The 14,931-nt window shown below is 45.4% G+C and overlaps 1 protein-coding gene across 1 annotated transcript; it reads left to right on the forward strand.

The window, feature by feature from the left end:
* The first annotated feature begins 6,107 nt into the window (after nucleotides 1-6,107).
* Nucleotides 6,108-13,953, forward strand: LOC138424920 (serine protease 45). The gene is made up of 6 exons (XM_069562572.1): nucleotides 6,108-6,210; nucleotides 8,127-8,153; nucleotides 11,234-11,381; nucleotides 11,868-12,142; nucleotides 12,999-13,162; nucleotides 13,498-13,953. Exons 1-6 carry the CDS (start codon nucleotides 6,108-6,110, stop codon nucleotides 13,729-13,731), a joined length of 951 nt encoding a protein of 316 aa, XP_069418673.1. The 3' UTR covers nucleotides 13,732-13,953.
* The last annotated feature ends 978 nt before the right edge of the window (nucleotides 13,954-14,931 follow it).

The following is a 14,931-nucleotide window of genomic DNA, read 5'->3' on the forward strand; positions in this document are numbered from 1 at the left end:
TGCTCTTCTCTCCTTGCAGTTGTGGGGTTGCATATGACATACTCTGTAGAAAACTAGTTTCTCATTTGGCTAAGAAACTATTCATGGTTCTCATTAAGCTCTAGACAGGGAGGTGAGTCCACACTTACTCATTGATGAGTCTAGGAATGGTTTTAGCTAGCAGGTTCCTGCTCCCTGTACTCCTATTATAGTTATCAGCATGTCTGTGGGGAGCTTTGTACGCTAATTTCATAGCCTTTGTAGCTTAGAGTAGAGAATCAAGAGAGACTGGAAGTGGGAGTAAAACTTACTCAGGCAGGGGCATGAGTAATATTATTCCTCCTCCCCTGCTTCTGCTTGCTGGTCACCTCCACTTTATTACCAAAGGTCTGCATTCCCATCAATTCGGTTCAGTTCAGTCATTCAGTCGTGTCTGACTCTTTGAGACCCCAAGGACCACAGCACGCCAGGCCTCCCTGTCCATCACCAACTCCTGGAGTTTACTCAAACTCATGTCCTTTGAGTCGGTGATGCGATCCAGCCATCTCATCCTCTGTTATCTCTTTCTCCTCTCTCCTTCAATCTTTCCCAGCATCAGGGTCTTTTCAACTGAGTCAGATCTTTGCATCAGGTGGCTAAAGTATTGGAGTTTCAGCTTCACCATCACTCCTTCCAATGAGTATTCAGGACTGATTTCCTTTAGGATGGATTGGTTGGATCTCCTTGGAGTCCAAGGGACTCTCAAGAGTCTTCTCCAACACCACAGTTCAAAAGAATCAACTCTTCGGCACTCAGCTTTCTTTATAGTTCACCTCTCACATCCATACATGACTACTGGAAAAACCAAAGCCTTGATTAGACGGACCTTTGTCGGCAAAGTAATGTCTCTGCTTTTGAATATGCTGTCCAGGTTGGTCGTAACTTTTCTTCCAAGGAGCAAGCATCTTTTAATTTCACGGCCACAGTCACCATCTGCAGTGATTTTGGAGCCCCAAAGATTAAAGTCTGCCACTGTTTCCACTGTTTCTCCATCTATTTGCCATGAAATGGGACTGGATACCATGATCTTAGTTTTCTGAATGTTGAGCTTTAAACCAACCTTTTCACTCTTCTCTTTCACTTTCATCAAGAGGCTCTTTAGTTCTTCTTCACTTTCTGCCATAAGGGTGGTGTCATCTGCGTATCTGAGGTTATTGCTATTTCTCCCAGCAATCTTGATTCCAGCCTGTGCTTCATCCAGCCCAGCATTTCTCATGATGTACTCTGCATAGAAGTTAAATAAGCAGAGTGACAATATACAGCCTTGACATACTCCTTTTCCTATTTGAAACCAGTCTGTTGTTCCATGTCCAATTCTAACTGTTGCTTCCTGACCTGAATACAGATTTCTCAAGAGGAAGGTCAAGTGGTCTGTATTCCCATCTCTTTCAGAATTTTCCACAGTTTATTGTGATCCACACAGTCAAAGGCTTTGGCATAGTCAATAAAGCAGAAATTAAAGCAGAAATAGATGTTTTTGTGGAACTCGCTTGCTTTTTTGATGATCCAGCAGATGTTGGCAATTTGATCTCTGGTTCCTCTGCCTTTTCTAAAACCAGCTGAACATCTAGAAGTTCATGGTTCACATATTGTTGAAGCCTGGCTTGGAGAATTTTGAGCATTACTTTGCTAGTGTGTGAGATGAGTGCAATTGTGCAGTAGTTTAAGCATTCTTTGGCATTGCCTTTCTTAGGGACTGGAATGAAAGCTGACCTTTTCCAGTCCTGTGACCACTGCTGAGTTTTCCAAATTTGCTGGCATATTGAGTGCAGCACTTTCACAGCATCACTTCATGGCAAATAAATGGAGAAACAGTGGAAACAGTGATGGACTGTTTATTTTGGGGGGCTCCAAAATCACTGCAGATGGTTACTGCAGCTGTGAAATTAAAAGACGCTTGCTCCTTGGAAGAAAAGTTATGACCAACCTAGATAGGATATTAAAAAGCAGAGAATTACTTTGCCAATAAAGGTCCGTCTAGGCAAGGCTATGGCTTTTCCAGTAGTCATGTATGGATGTGAGAGTTGGACTATAAAGAAAGTTGAGAGCCAAAGAACTGATGGTTTTGAACTGTGGTGTTGGAGAAGACTCTTGAGAGTCCTTTGTACAGTAAGGAGATCCAACCAATCCATCCTAAAGGAAATCAGTCCTGAATATTCGTTGGAAGGACTGATGCTGAAGCTGAAACTCCAGTACTTTGGCAACCTGATGTGAGGAACTGACTTATTTGAAAAGACGCTGATGCTGGGAAAGATTGAAGGCAGGAGGAGAAGGGGACGACAGAGGATGAGATGGTTGGATGGCATCACTCACTCAATAGACATGAATTTGAGTAAACTCCAGGAGTTGGTGATGGACAGGGAGGCCTGGCGTGCTGCAGTCCATGGGGTCACGAAGAGTCAGACATGACTGAGCAACTGAACTGATGTAAATCAGTGAAGTTAAAACACAGCCTCACACTGTACACAAAAGTAAAATGGCTTAAAGACCTAAATATAAGACATAACACCATAAAACTCCTACAAGAGAACACAGGCAGAACTCCCTGAGCTAAATCATACCAATGTTTTCTTTGATCACTCTCCCAGGGCAATAAAAATAAAAGCTAAAGTAAACAAATGGAAGCTAAGGAAACTTACAAGCTTTTGCACAGCAAAGGAAACCATAAACAAAATGAAAGACAGCCTACTGACTGGGAGAATATATTTGCAAATGATATGACTGACAAGGGCTTAATTTCCAAAATATACAAACAGCTCATGTAACTCAACAGAGAAAACAACCCAATCAGAAAATGCGCAGAAGACCTACATGGACATTTCTCCAAAGAAGACATATTGATGGCCAACAGGCACAAGCAAAGATGCTGAACGTCAGCATTTTTAATTAGTAGAAAAACAGAAATAAAAACTATAGTGAGGTATCACCTCACACCAGTGAGAATGACCATTATAAACAAAATACACAAAAAAATGCTGGAGAAGATGTGGAAAAAAGGGAACCCTCCTGCACTGTTGGTGGGAATATAAATTGATGCAGCCTCTATGGAAAACAATATGGAGGGTCCCCGAAAAACTAAAAATAGAGTTGCCATAATGATTCAGTAGTCCCACTTCTGGGCATATACATGGATGAAACTATAATTTAAAAAGATGTGCACACCCCTGTGTTCATAGCAGCACTATTCACAATAGCCAAGACATGGAAACAACCTAAATGTCCATCGACAGATGAATGGATAAAGATGATATAGCACATATATACGACGGATTATACTCAGCCATGAAAAAGAACAAAATAATGCCAGCATTATTTTGCAGCATCCTAGATGGACCTCAAGATGATTATATTAAGTGAAGTTAAGTCAGAAGAAGACAAATGCCATATGATATCACTTATATGTGAAATCTAAAATATGACACAAATGAACATATCTATGTATCAGAAACAGGCTAACAGACACAGAGAACAGACTTGTGGTTGCCAAGGAGGGGTGAGGGAGGGTTAGATCAGGAGTTTGGGATTAGCAGATGCAAACAATTATATATAGAATGGATAAACACGCGGATTTTTTTTTACCAGCTGAGCCACCAGGGAAGCCCAAGAATACTTGAGTGGGTAGCCTACTCCTTCCCCAGCAGGTCTTCCCGATGAGGAATCAAAGCAGGATCTCCTGCATTGCAGGCAGATTCTTTACCAACTGAGCTATCAGGGAATCCCACTGTATAACACAGGAAATATATTTAATGTCCTGTGATAAGCCATGGTGAAGAAAAAAGGAAAAAGAATGCATCTATATAATCTCTGTACTCTGTCACTTGAGTCATGTCTGACTCTGCGACCCCATGGACTGTAGCCTGCCAGGCTCCTCTTTCCATGGGATTCTCCAGGCAACACTATTGGAGTGGGTTGCCATGTCCTCCAGGGGATCTTCCTGACCCAGGGATTGAACCCGTGTTTCTGTGTCTCCTGCATTACAGGGGGATTCTTAACCCACTGAGCCACCTGGGACACTCCATGTAATCTAAGTATCTATATAAATAAATACTTTGGCTGTACAGCAGAAATTAACATAAATCAACTATACCTCAATAAAATTAAAAAAAAGAAGTCACTGAATATTCACGGGTTAACAAAATAAATTGAACTTCTTGTTCCTATGTCATCCCAATCAGGTGTTCTTGGTCAGCAAGTGGCTTTTCTCTATATTATGTCCTCTCAGCCCTGTGGTTCATGCTTACCTACCTCAGAATTCCCTGGAAGGCTTGTTAAACTACAGATAACTGATTCCACTCCCAGAGTTTTACATCCTGTAGGTTTGGGTGGGTCTTAAAAATGTACATCTCTTAAGTTCCCAGGTGCTGCTCCTGCTGCTCTGTGGACCACACTTTGAGAGCCACTGCTCTGCATCAACACAGTAGAGAAGTCAATCTTCTCTTTACTGCCTTTGCATCGAAGTGGCACACGTCACCTCTCCTCACCTCCTATTAGTGGAACTCATATTCTGGACCGCTGCAGATGCTAGGGTGCAGAATGTGGTTCCCAAAGCAGCAGGAATCTTGGTTGTCATCGCCCAATCCTGGATACACCAGTTCAGTTCAGTCGCTCAGTCGTGTCCGACTCTCTGCGACCCCATGAATGGCAGCACGCCAGGCCTCCCTGTCCATCACCAACTCCCGGAGTTCACTCAGACTCACGTCCATCGAGTCAGTGATGCCATCCAGCCATCTCCTCCTCTGTCATCCCCTTCTCCTCCTGCCCCCAATCCCTCCCAGCATCAGAGCCTTCTCCAATGAGTCAACTCTTCGCATGAGGTGGCCAAAGTACTGGAGCCTCAGCTTTAGCATCATTCCTTTCAAAGAAATCCCAGGGCTGATGTCCTTCAGAATGGACTGGTTGGATCTCCTTGCAGTCCAAGGGACTCTCAAGAGTCTTCTCCAACACCACAGTTCAAAAGCATCAATTTTTCGGCAGTCTGCCTTCTTCACAGTCCAACTCTCACATCCATACATGACCACAGGAAAAACCATAGCCTTGACTAGATGGACTTTAGTCGGCAAAGTAACGTCTCTGCTTTTGAATATACTATCTAGGTTAGTCATAACTTTTCTTCCAAGGAGTAAGCGTCTTTCAATTTCATGGCTGCAGTCACCATCTGCAGTGATTTTGGAGCCCCCCAAAATAAAGTCTGACATTGTTTCCACCGTTTACCCATCTATTTCCGATGAAGTGATGGGACCAGATGTCATGATCTTCGTTTTCTGAATGTTGAGCTTTAAGCCAACTTTTTCACGCTCCACTTTCACTTTCATCAAGAGGCTTTTTAGTTCCTCTTCACTTTCTGCCAAAAGGGTGGTGTCATCTGCATATCTGAGGTTATTGATATTTCTCTTGGCAATCTTGATTCCAGCTTGTGTTTCTTCCAGTCCAGTGTTTCTCATGATGTACTCTGCATAGAAGTTAAATAAGCAGGGTGACAATATACATCCTTGACATACTCCTTTTCCTATTTGCAACCAGTCTGTTGTTCCATGTCCAGTTCTAACTGTTGCTTCCTGAACTGCATACAGATTTCCAGCTTAAATGTCACTTTCCTAAGGACATCTTCCCTAATTCCCTGGCCTTAGTGTTCTTTTCTGGTGCTTTCTATATCTTTCCAGAGTCTCAAAACAACATAAACTGAGAAACCCTTCAACGCAAGGGAAACAAGGTTGTGATCAGAGGCTGGGCGACATGTCGCCAACACCAGTCTGAGGATTTGGATGTGCCTTCACTGGCCAGGTTTGGGGGTACAGTCACCAACTTAGGGCACCTGGGGGTACTTCCATGGCACCGGCCACTGAGGAGGCAACGAGAGGCCCAAGGCTCCGCAGTCATCTTCACGGAGCCCGCAGGAGGTGGGCCTACGCGTTGCTGAGCGTTCAGGATTCCAGGTGCACCATTGCGCGACATCGACGTCATCACGTGCTGGATGGGCCGTCACGTGTCTGAAGCTCCGTCATGTGCGTCAAGTGCGGGTGAAGTCGTCGCGGCGTCCGGGGTTCACGCGCGCTGCCGCTGCTGCCGCTAGAGGCCGCCTCAGGGGCCTTATGGCCGCCTTGCTGTTCTGCCTTAGCGCAGGGCGTGCAGCCTCGAGGCCGTTAGGCCTGAGCCGTAGCTTCTTGCTGTTGCTACTGCTGCTGCTGAACTCGGGTGAGGGCGGCGTCTGTTCCGCGCCGCTCCCGCTCCCGTCCGCTCCGGGTCGTCCTCCCCCGACGCTGCCCTCCAACCCGCGGGAGAGGCCGGGATGGGCCCTGTTGCCGCCCGACAGCCCGGAGCCCCTTCTCCTCTACTGGGCCTTCGGGCCTCCCTCAGGGCGGTTCCCTTGTTCCAGGACTCGCAAACTCCCGCCCTCTCTGCGTCTACCCTTAGGCCTGCCAGCCCTACAGCCTCCTGAGGCCCCATGGTGCGAGGGTAGTCACCCCTGCTGTGAGGGCTAAGCCCAGGGTCTCCCCACACTTAAACCAGTGTGGTCACTTCACCTTCTCAGACCCTCTGTTCTTCGGAGGGTGGCCTCACTAGCAGTGGCTTCTTTCCCTCAGAAAACACAGGCCCTCAGGTGCTGTTTCCCTTGACTCCCTCAGGCCCGGCGGCCCCTCCAAACCTGAGTGTTACCCTTTCTTTAGGAATCAGAGCCAGGCCTCCTGTTCAAGGTTAGCCTGCTCACCCCAGCTCTGGACTCTGGGCCCTCCATCTGCGCTCGTGGATCTGTATCCTCTCCCTTTCTATTTACTGTGTTTCTTCACCCTGTCTCATCCCCTCACTGCCAGATTTCTCGAAGTAAGTTTTCACTTCATCTTTCCTTCGGGTGCTTCCTCCCTTCTCAACCAATCCTTAGCGTGTTCCTGGCATGTCTTTGCCCTGTGATCGCTGACCTTTCCACTCCTCCCTCTGATTTTCTCTAATCCCTCTGCTTCTCTCAGGCCATGTTCCTGATTCTCCTCTACCTCAGAGTGACTCCCATGCTCTTCTGTGTTCCTAGGCGCCCCATGTTCTGGTCATCCCTGACTTATTGGTGTTCCCAGAAGTCTTGTCTGGGTTCCCTCTTCACTGCTCCCTGAGTGAACTCACTTGCCCTGGGTATTGAGCTGCAGCTGCCATTTATGTGATGCTGCTCCCTCAGGAAACAATGTGCCTGGATGCACAGCAACATACTGGGCACCTGTTCTTGACTGACCTAGAGCCATCACAGCTCCTTGGGTTCCAAAGTTGAGATCCTCTTCTTCCGGTAAACTAGGTTCTCTTATTCTGTCCTCTTACTCAGTGGATAGTAGTCGTTTATCTCTAAAATCAGAAATTGGGGAGTTATCCGTAGACTCGGCTATCTTCCTTAGTCCCATCCAGCTCATCAAGTCTTTTGCCACTGCCACTTCATGCAGCCCTCTTCATTTGTAGCCTGGCTTCTGCCACGGCTTTGGTGAAATCTTACTGCACGCAGCCTTTTCACCTTCCTATCTAATCTGCACACTGCCTTCACAATACAAGCCTGACCATGTCACACCTCCATTGGCCTCCCTCCTCCCTGAGTCTCACCCAGGCTTCTTGGCCTGACTTATGAAGGCACTTCTGATTGATTCCTGACTTTCTTCCCCTGGCGTCATTTCTTGCCATCACAGGCTTTGTCCTTTATCCTCTAGAGTCTCCAGCTTACACCATGATGCTTCTTTCATAAAGAATGTCATTGTCACTTTCCATTTCTGTTTTACTCTCTCATCTTTAAGATCTGGCACAATAACCCCTCTTTCCAGAATCCTCTCTGTCTTCTTCTGGACTTACCTCCCACCTGGAGCCTTGTCCCCACTTGATCTCACATGAGTGACTATGTGTTTACTTGTGACTTCTCTTCTGGACAACCTGCTCCTCAAGTGCACATACAGGATGGGTCTGTCTGATACACCTCTGTCTCTTGATACAACCCCCAGCCCCTTGTCCTTGGGCTCCAGGGCTGGGAACAGAGTGGGAGATTAGGAAATAATTGGTGAAGGATTGAATGAACTAATGAAAAATGTACTTCATTGTCATCCTGTTACAACCTCTTATTTCATCTCTGTTCCCCGTTTCTCCTCCAGGTTACAAAGGAGACAGCACCAAACCAGGTGGGTAGGGTAAGACCCTGCCTCAAGAAAACCTTGGATCCTGGGAGGGTATATTCTGAAGAGGGTCACAGAGCTAGTGTTTCTGGGTCTATAAGAAGCAGAAACTCAGTGTAAATGGCCTGCTTTCTAAAGAACAGCCTGTGCCTGTCAGGAAGTACAGACTCAACAGTGCACAATGAAAGAGTATCTGGGCCTCCTGTGGGAATGCAGAGCCTCTTCAAGTTCAGCTGAGGCTGTATCCCATCAGGGAACATGCCCAGGAAGAAACCTTTTGAGCTCTGAACTGTTCATTTACAAATGGAGCCTCTTGGGCCTTATGGAAGTGTCTGCAGAGCCTGGCTCTTCTGAGATCTTCCTGTCTTTTTCCTTAGACTTTTAACGGTGGAGGGTTGTGTTGCCCCTGTTTGTTCATAGGTTTCCATTGTAACAGGTGCACCCCGATTTATTGGGGATTGTTTGGTTGATTAAGTTAGTTATTTCTTCTTATATCTTTGCCCCACCCCTATTCCTTCTCTTCACTCTCCTCCCAGCCTTTCTTGTATGTTCGATACATATCTTTGTGTTTTGCCATAAATACATATTGTGGTTTTATGTGCATGTATTTGTAACTTACATAAACAGTATATGCTCTAGATCTCTTTCTGTTTCCTCCTCTTTTCATTTAGCTCCATTTAAAAAATATTTTCCTTGGAAATAATTTTAAACGTACAAAAGACTGAAAATAGTATAAGAACACATACATATACATAATTTTTTTCAGAATCAGTTGAGAGTAGCATACAATTCTTTATCTCTGAATACTCTGATGTGTATTTTCTAAGGATATTCTCTTAGGTAATCACAGTACAACCTATGAATTTCAAAAATTCAGCCCTCTGCATTCCTACCAGCAATTTGTGAAGTTGTATATATTGTTACAGACCTCCCACCCCTTGGCTTCATCCAGCTTTTGCCTATCTAATAGATTAAAAAAACTGACTCTTTAGTTTAATTGAGATTTTCCTCATTACTAATGAGCATGTCTCATTGTGCTTTTGGCCCCTTGAATTTCCTCTTCTGATAAATTGATTGTCCTTATCCCTTTGTACATAGTCTATTGTTCTTTTTTCTTGATGATTTCCTAGAGTTCCTTGTATATTCCTAACAAAAGCATTGATCTTAGACATTGCAGATATTACCTACTAATCTGTCATCTGTCTGTTAACCTTGTTCCTGGGGTCAAAAATCCTTGATTTTTATGTAATCATGTTAATCAGTTTACTGCTTTTATGGGTTGTGGTTTGAGGTTTGTTTAAAGAGTCCTTTTCCATCCTATGTCACATGTTTGCCTGTTAACTTTACAGTTTTACCTTCAAGGTGTTCAAGTACTACTAGAGAAGAATTGAGTTTTGTTTTTTTTTTTCTTATTTTATAATGAGCCAGTTTTCCCATCACCATCTGCTCAACAGTCCATCATTTACTCAGATTGTGGTAGCTCCTTTATTTACATTAAGTTCCTGTATTCTGAGGAACAATTTCAAGTTCTCTGTTCCTTTTTTGGGTCCACTTGTCTGTCCTTGTCAGTACCACAGTTCTTGTTACTATGGCTTTGTTGTGTGCCTTAGTATCTGCTAGGACAAGTATCCCTTCTTTGCTCTACTTTATGGACCTTTGTTTTTCTATTTCAATTTTAAAGTAAGTTTATCAAATTTCTTAAAAATTTGAAATGGGAAAGTGACTTTACAGATTAATTTTGGGAAGAATTGCATCTGAAATATTTATTCTGTTTTAAAACACTAGGTCTTTCTCCATTTATTCCAGTCATTTTCAGTGTCCTTTATTAGAGTTTGAAATGTATTACCACAGACATCTGGCTTAGTGTTGAATACTTGAACTCCAGGGTGTTTTATAATTTGTAGCTATAAAATGTATCTTATTTTGAATATAGTTGTGATACGTTCAGGTCAGTTGGGGTAGAGAAATGTTACTGATTTTACAAATCAGCTATTGAAGTATTATATACATGCACACAAAAAGTGCACAAATCTTGTACCCAGCTCATGAAATTATCACACAGTGAATGCATCTGTGCAGTCTCCACCCAGTCAGAAAGTAGAGTGGTACCAGCACCCAGAAGCTCCCTTCTGTCACCCCAGTTGCTTCCTTTGCCATCCTCCCGCAAAGTATCATTACTCCTGGCTTCTGAAAGTAGAATTTTTTTGGTTTGTTCTTTAATGCTGTATGATGTTTCCTGTAGGTTTCCTGTAGATTTTCTTACTTTGCTGAAGTAAGAGTTTGTTTTTTAGTCATAAAGCTGTGTTGAATTTTTGAAATGCCCTTTTCTATATCTGTTGAGAAAAGCACATGATTTTTCCTTAGAGAAAAAGAACTGTTTATGTGGAGAATACACCAAGAGTGCTTCCACTGTGGACTACCCTTGTGCCCTGGGACAATCTCTACATGATCATGGTTCATTATTTAAAAAAATATAATATTGGCTAATATTTTATTTACAATTCTGCATGTATGTTCACATTCATATGGTCATACAACTTGATTGTTGAAACTGCTTGCAAACTAACAGTGTGTAAGCTGTGAGTGGGAGGCCTCTGTTGGCTCCATGCTGGGGCTTTTTCTTGAATCGTCTATGTAAAGATTTCTGACATAGAAGTCTGGAGATTTTCTTGACTCTGAGTAGGATGGGGACAGAGGCCTTTTGCATTTAAGAGATGCAGAAAAGCTTTTAGGAACATGGCCTGAGAACAGAAGAAAATACATTTCCTGTCTTGGGGCTCCTATGCTTCTCCCTAGTTTTGAAGTTCTGTGTTTTTCGCTCCCTGTGTGTCTCAGTACCTCTCTCCTCCTCCTGTCATCTCTCTGTTTTGATGCTTTTTATCTCTGTTATTGTCATTTTCTGTCCAGCTCAGTGCCTTTGGGTAGGCCGCTGCTCTTCTCTCACCTTTAGTTTCCCCTTGTTTGAAATGGAAGCAAGTCCCTGAGTTTACAGCCTTGTGCAAATTCCCCTGGGGGCATCTTGGTCTTAGTCATCCTTAGCCTCCTCTGTGTGGCCACTGTATCTCCCTGGCACACTGTTCCTGAAGCTTGTGGCCAACCTTGGTGGCCGAAGAACTTGGACCTGTCTCGCCATTGGCCCTGGGAAGTGAGCCTCCGAGTGGGAAATGAGCACGTGTGTGGAGGGGCCCTCATTGACCTCAACTGGGTAGTGACTGCTGCCCACTGCATCCAAGGGTGAGTATGGCCTCTGGAAACCCAAGACTGTAAAGGACCCAGCCTAGATTCCTTGTTTCCTTTGTGAAGTAGTGTGGGGATATAGGAGGTTGAGGGAGTGGGAAGGGATGTCCAGAATAGGAGAGAGTCACTCTTATGATCTCACAGAGGCCAGGGAACTGAGCCAGGGCAGGAACCCAAGCAACAGAGACTATCCTAGCCAGGGCAACAGGCAAACCTAACATACACCCCACCCCTCACACACATGAGAACCTGCGTGCGTGCTAGTAACTACACATGGACCAGGCCACTTGATCAGCTCGACTGATGAATGAGGAGGCAGTCATCTCTCTGACCCTGAGGGCACCTAGGCTGGATGAGCAGGATGGAGTGAGCAGGGCAAATCAGACAGGACTTCTATTAACGGGAGCATCCTTGGTGGAGGTAGGAGCATAGTGTTGCTTGAGAACCTGAGATCCACCAGATGGGGCTCTGTGTCTCCTGTAGCACAAAAGAGTATTCAGTGATTCTTGGCACCTCCAAGCTGATGCCCCCGAACTCCACAAGAACCCTCTTGATCCCTGTGAGGGACATCATTATGCACCCCAAGTACTGGGGCCGGACCTTCATCATGGGTGATGTGGCCCTTCTCCAGCTTTACAATCCTGTCATCGTCAGCAAGTATGTGCAGCCCATCTGCCTTCCGGAGCCCAACTACAGCCTGAAGGTTGGGACACAGTGCTGGGTAACTGGCTGGGGCCAGGTTAAACAGCGCTTCTCAGGTAAGGAGGAAGGGGTTCGGGGTGAGGTACGGCACCCCAGAGAGTACACTCCATTCTCTTGGGGTCTTGCCTGCTGAGCCCCTTCATGGTGCCTGTCACGAAGCTGTTTCCTCTGACCCCTGGTTCTTTGGATGTGTTAGGATTGCTCCTCACATGAGAACTGTTGCCATGGTTGACACCATTGCACTTGCTGTGGGCCCTTCATTTAGACCTAGGAAAGCCTGATCATTTGCTTCTTTCAGAAGCTTAGAGTTAGGGATTCATAGATTCATTCAGTTATTCGTTTACCTGACAGATGTCAATGTTCAGGCATCTGCCACATGCCAGACCCTTGGCACTGAGGATGTATGTCCTGCCTCTTGGGAACTCATAACTGGAGTGTGGGTAGGGGCACAGACTCACAAGGAAAGAGGCAGAGACTTTATCAGGTGATCATGAGAGTGAGTCAGGAGGAGTCTGGGATGAGCTCTGGGCAGAGGGTCTGCCTGAGGTGCCAGAAGGAGGAATGAGTGTCAATCAGGTGGCAGAGGGCACAGCCAGTACAAAGGTCAGAGGCTGGAGAGAAGCAGCATGGTGTTGGGGTCTCAATTTCGGAGTAGTTGCACTGAAACTTGTATTGTATCCTGCTTGGTTCAAAAGCAAAAGATTCCCAGAGAAAAGGATTTTGGAGAAGAGCTTTAGAGAGTTAGGTGCTTGTCAGACATGGTCCACACCACAGGGGAAGGGCCAAGTGAAGGAGGGCCTGGAGACGTGAAGGGCTGTGGCCAAGTCTTGATGCTGGAGGGACAAACCCTGGGAAGAGGCAGGGTTGAGTGGAATGAGGAGTCAGTTCTCACCCTACTGGACTCCTCCACAGCCGACTCCACGCTGGCCCCAGAGCTGCAGGAGGCCGAGGTGTTTATCATGGACAACAAGAAGTGTGACCAGATTTACCGCAAGAAGTCCCATATCCCCCGCGTTGTCCCCCTTGTGCTGGGGGATATGATTTGTGCCACCAATTACAGAGAAGACTTGTGCTCTGTGAGTTTCTGGGAGGTTCTGGCAGCTGTCCTTCAGTTGGGGTGATTCCAGATAGGGGGGCAGTTCCCCAGGGAGGGGTTTGCTTGGCCTCCCTCTTTGTCCTCATCATCAGGCAGAGCCCTTCTCCTGTCTTCCTTCCCCATGACTTTGATTTTTGCCTGATATTCTGGGATGAGGTCCTCAGCTGAGGAGTGAAGGAAGATTCCATGAAGTGAGATCCTCAAGGATTGAAACAAGCTTCCAAGCAGAACTCAGAGGGTGGGCATTCTGGGTCCCCCAGTCCCTTGGGCTCCAGCTGGGCCGGGAGCCTCCATTACTTCTTTCTCTTTGCCTAGGGGGATTCTGGGGGTCCATTGGCTTGTGAAGTCGAGGGCAGATGGATTCTTGCTGGGGTGTTGTCCTGGGAAAAGGCCTGCGCTAAAGTACATAATCCAGGCGTGTATACCCGTATCACCAAATACAGCAGATGGATCAAGAAGCAAATAAGCAGTGGGATTCTGTCAGTTCCCTGCACTTCTGCCTGGCTCCTACTCCTGTTCTGGCTGCTGCAGCCCCAGATGGGCCCCTGATCTTCGCTCTCCCTTCTCCATGCTTCGCCTTTGCTGAATGAGGCCAGATCAAGATTAGATCAAGGTCATGGGTCTGTATTCAACAAGAGTCAAGATGGGGAAAAAGTGGCCCCTGGGACTGAGTCCAGTTTTGGCCTCCTAGTGGGGAGGGAAGTGGTGGATGACTAAGCCTTGAGTGACCAGGAGAAAGGAAGCGTGGCCTAGAAGTGCTCTGGAATTGGGGATCAGGATAGCAGGGATTAAATTTGTGAAAACATAAGCTGACTCTGTTCTCTTTTCTGGGTGGCCCTGGGGATTGGGGATCGGTGGGTGGGCAGGGCCTCCTGGAATTAATTCTCAGGAGGCTTCCCAGAGTGGAGACAGTTGTCTTTGCTAAGCCACTTGTGCTGCGGCTTTGGGAAAGGGCTTGGGCCTGAGGCATCAGTTTTCTCAACTGTAAAGTGGGCGTGAGGGGAGCAACTGAGACATGCACTATAGGTGACAGTAGGAAGGACCTATCATGCTCCAAAATCAGCTTTCCTTGTTTTTATAACTGGCATATAAAAAAATGATTACAAAAGTCCTGGTCCTGTATTTTTTTAAAAATTAAAAATAATTAAAAGCAATATTTGGATTTTTGTTGTGATTTACCAAAAACATTGAGAAATAAACATAAAGATTCCCCCTTGCTCATTAACCCCTCACCAGTAATGCTGCTCCCCTCCTCAAAGGTAATCGTTGTTAGCATCCTTAAATATATCAATGATTTTTTAAGCAATTAGACTCATATATCTATTATTAATAACCTACATTAAAGAAAAACTATATGCCTTGAAAATCTTTCTATATCAATACCTAGAGCTCCTCATAATTTTACATCATTTCATGTGTACCATGTGAATGTGTGTGTGTCGTTTAATTAGCACCAGGTTCTAGGCAGTTTCTGAACTTGTCTGTATTGCAGCAGTGTTGCCATGAATGCGTTCCTGCACACTTGGGGATGGAGTCGGGGGACACACACGGCGGCATGTCTGCACCTGTCTCTTCCTAGGAGTGTCCTCAGGGGAGGCCCATCAAAGGAAACACAAATGTCGTAACCTTGGATGAATACTATTTGTAGAATTTACTCCTCCCAGAAGCTGAATTAGTGTACATTTATACCTATAGTGTACAAGAATGAATGTTTCTTCTTTTTTACTAAAAATGGATATTTTTAATCTT

The sequence above is a fragment of the Ovis canadensis genome, chromosome 19 (assembly GCF_042477335.2).
Source record: "Ovis canadensis isolate MfBH-ARS-UI-01 breed Bighorn chromosome 19, ARS-UI_OviCan_v2, whole genome shotgun sequence".
In the NCBI taxonomy this organism is placed as follows: domain Eukaryota; kingdom Metazoa; phylum Chordata; class Mammalia; order Artiodactyla; family Bovidae; genus Ovis; species Ovis canadensis.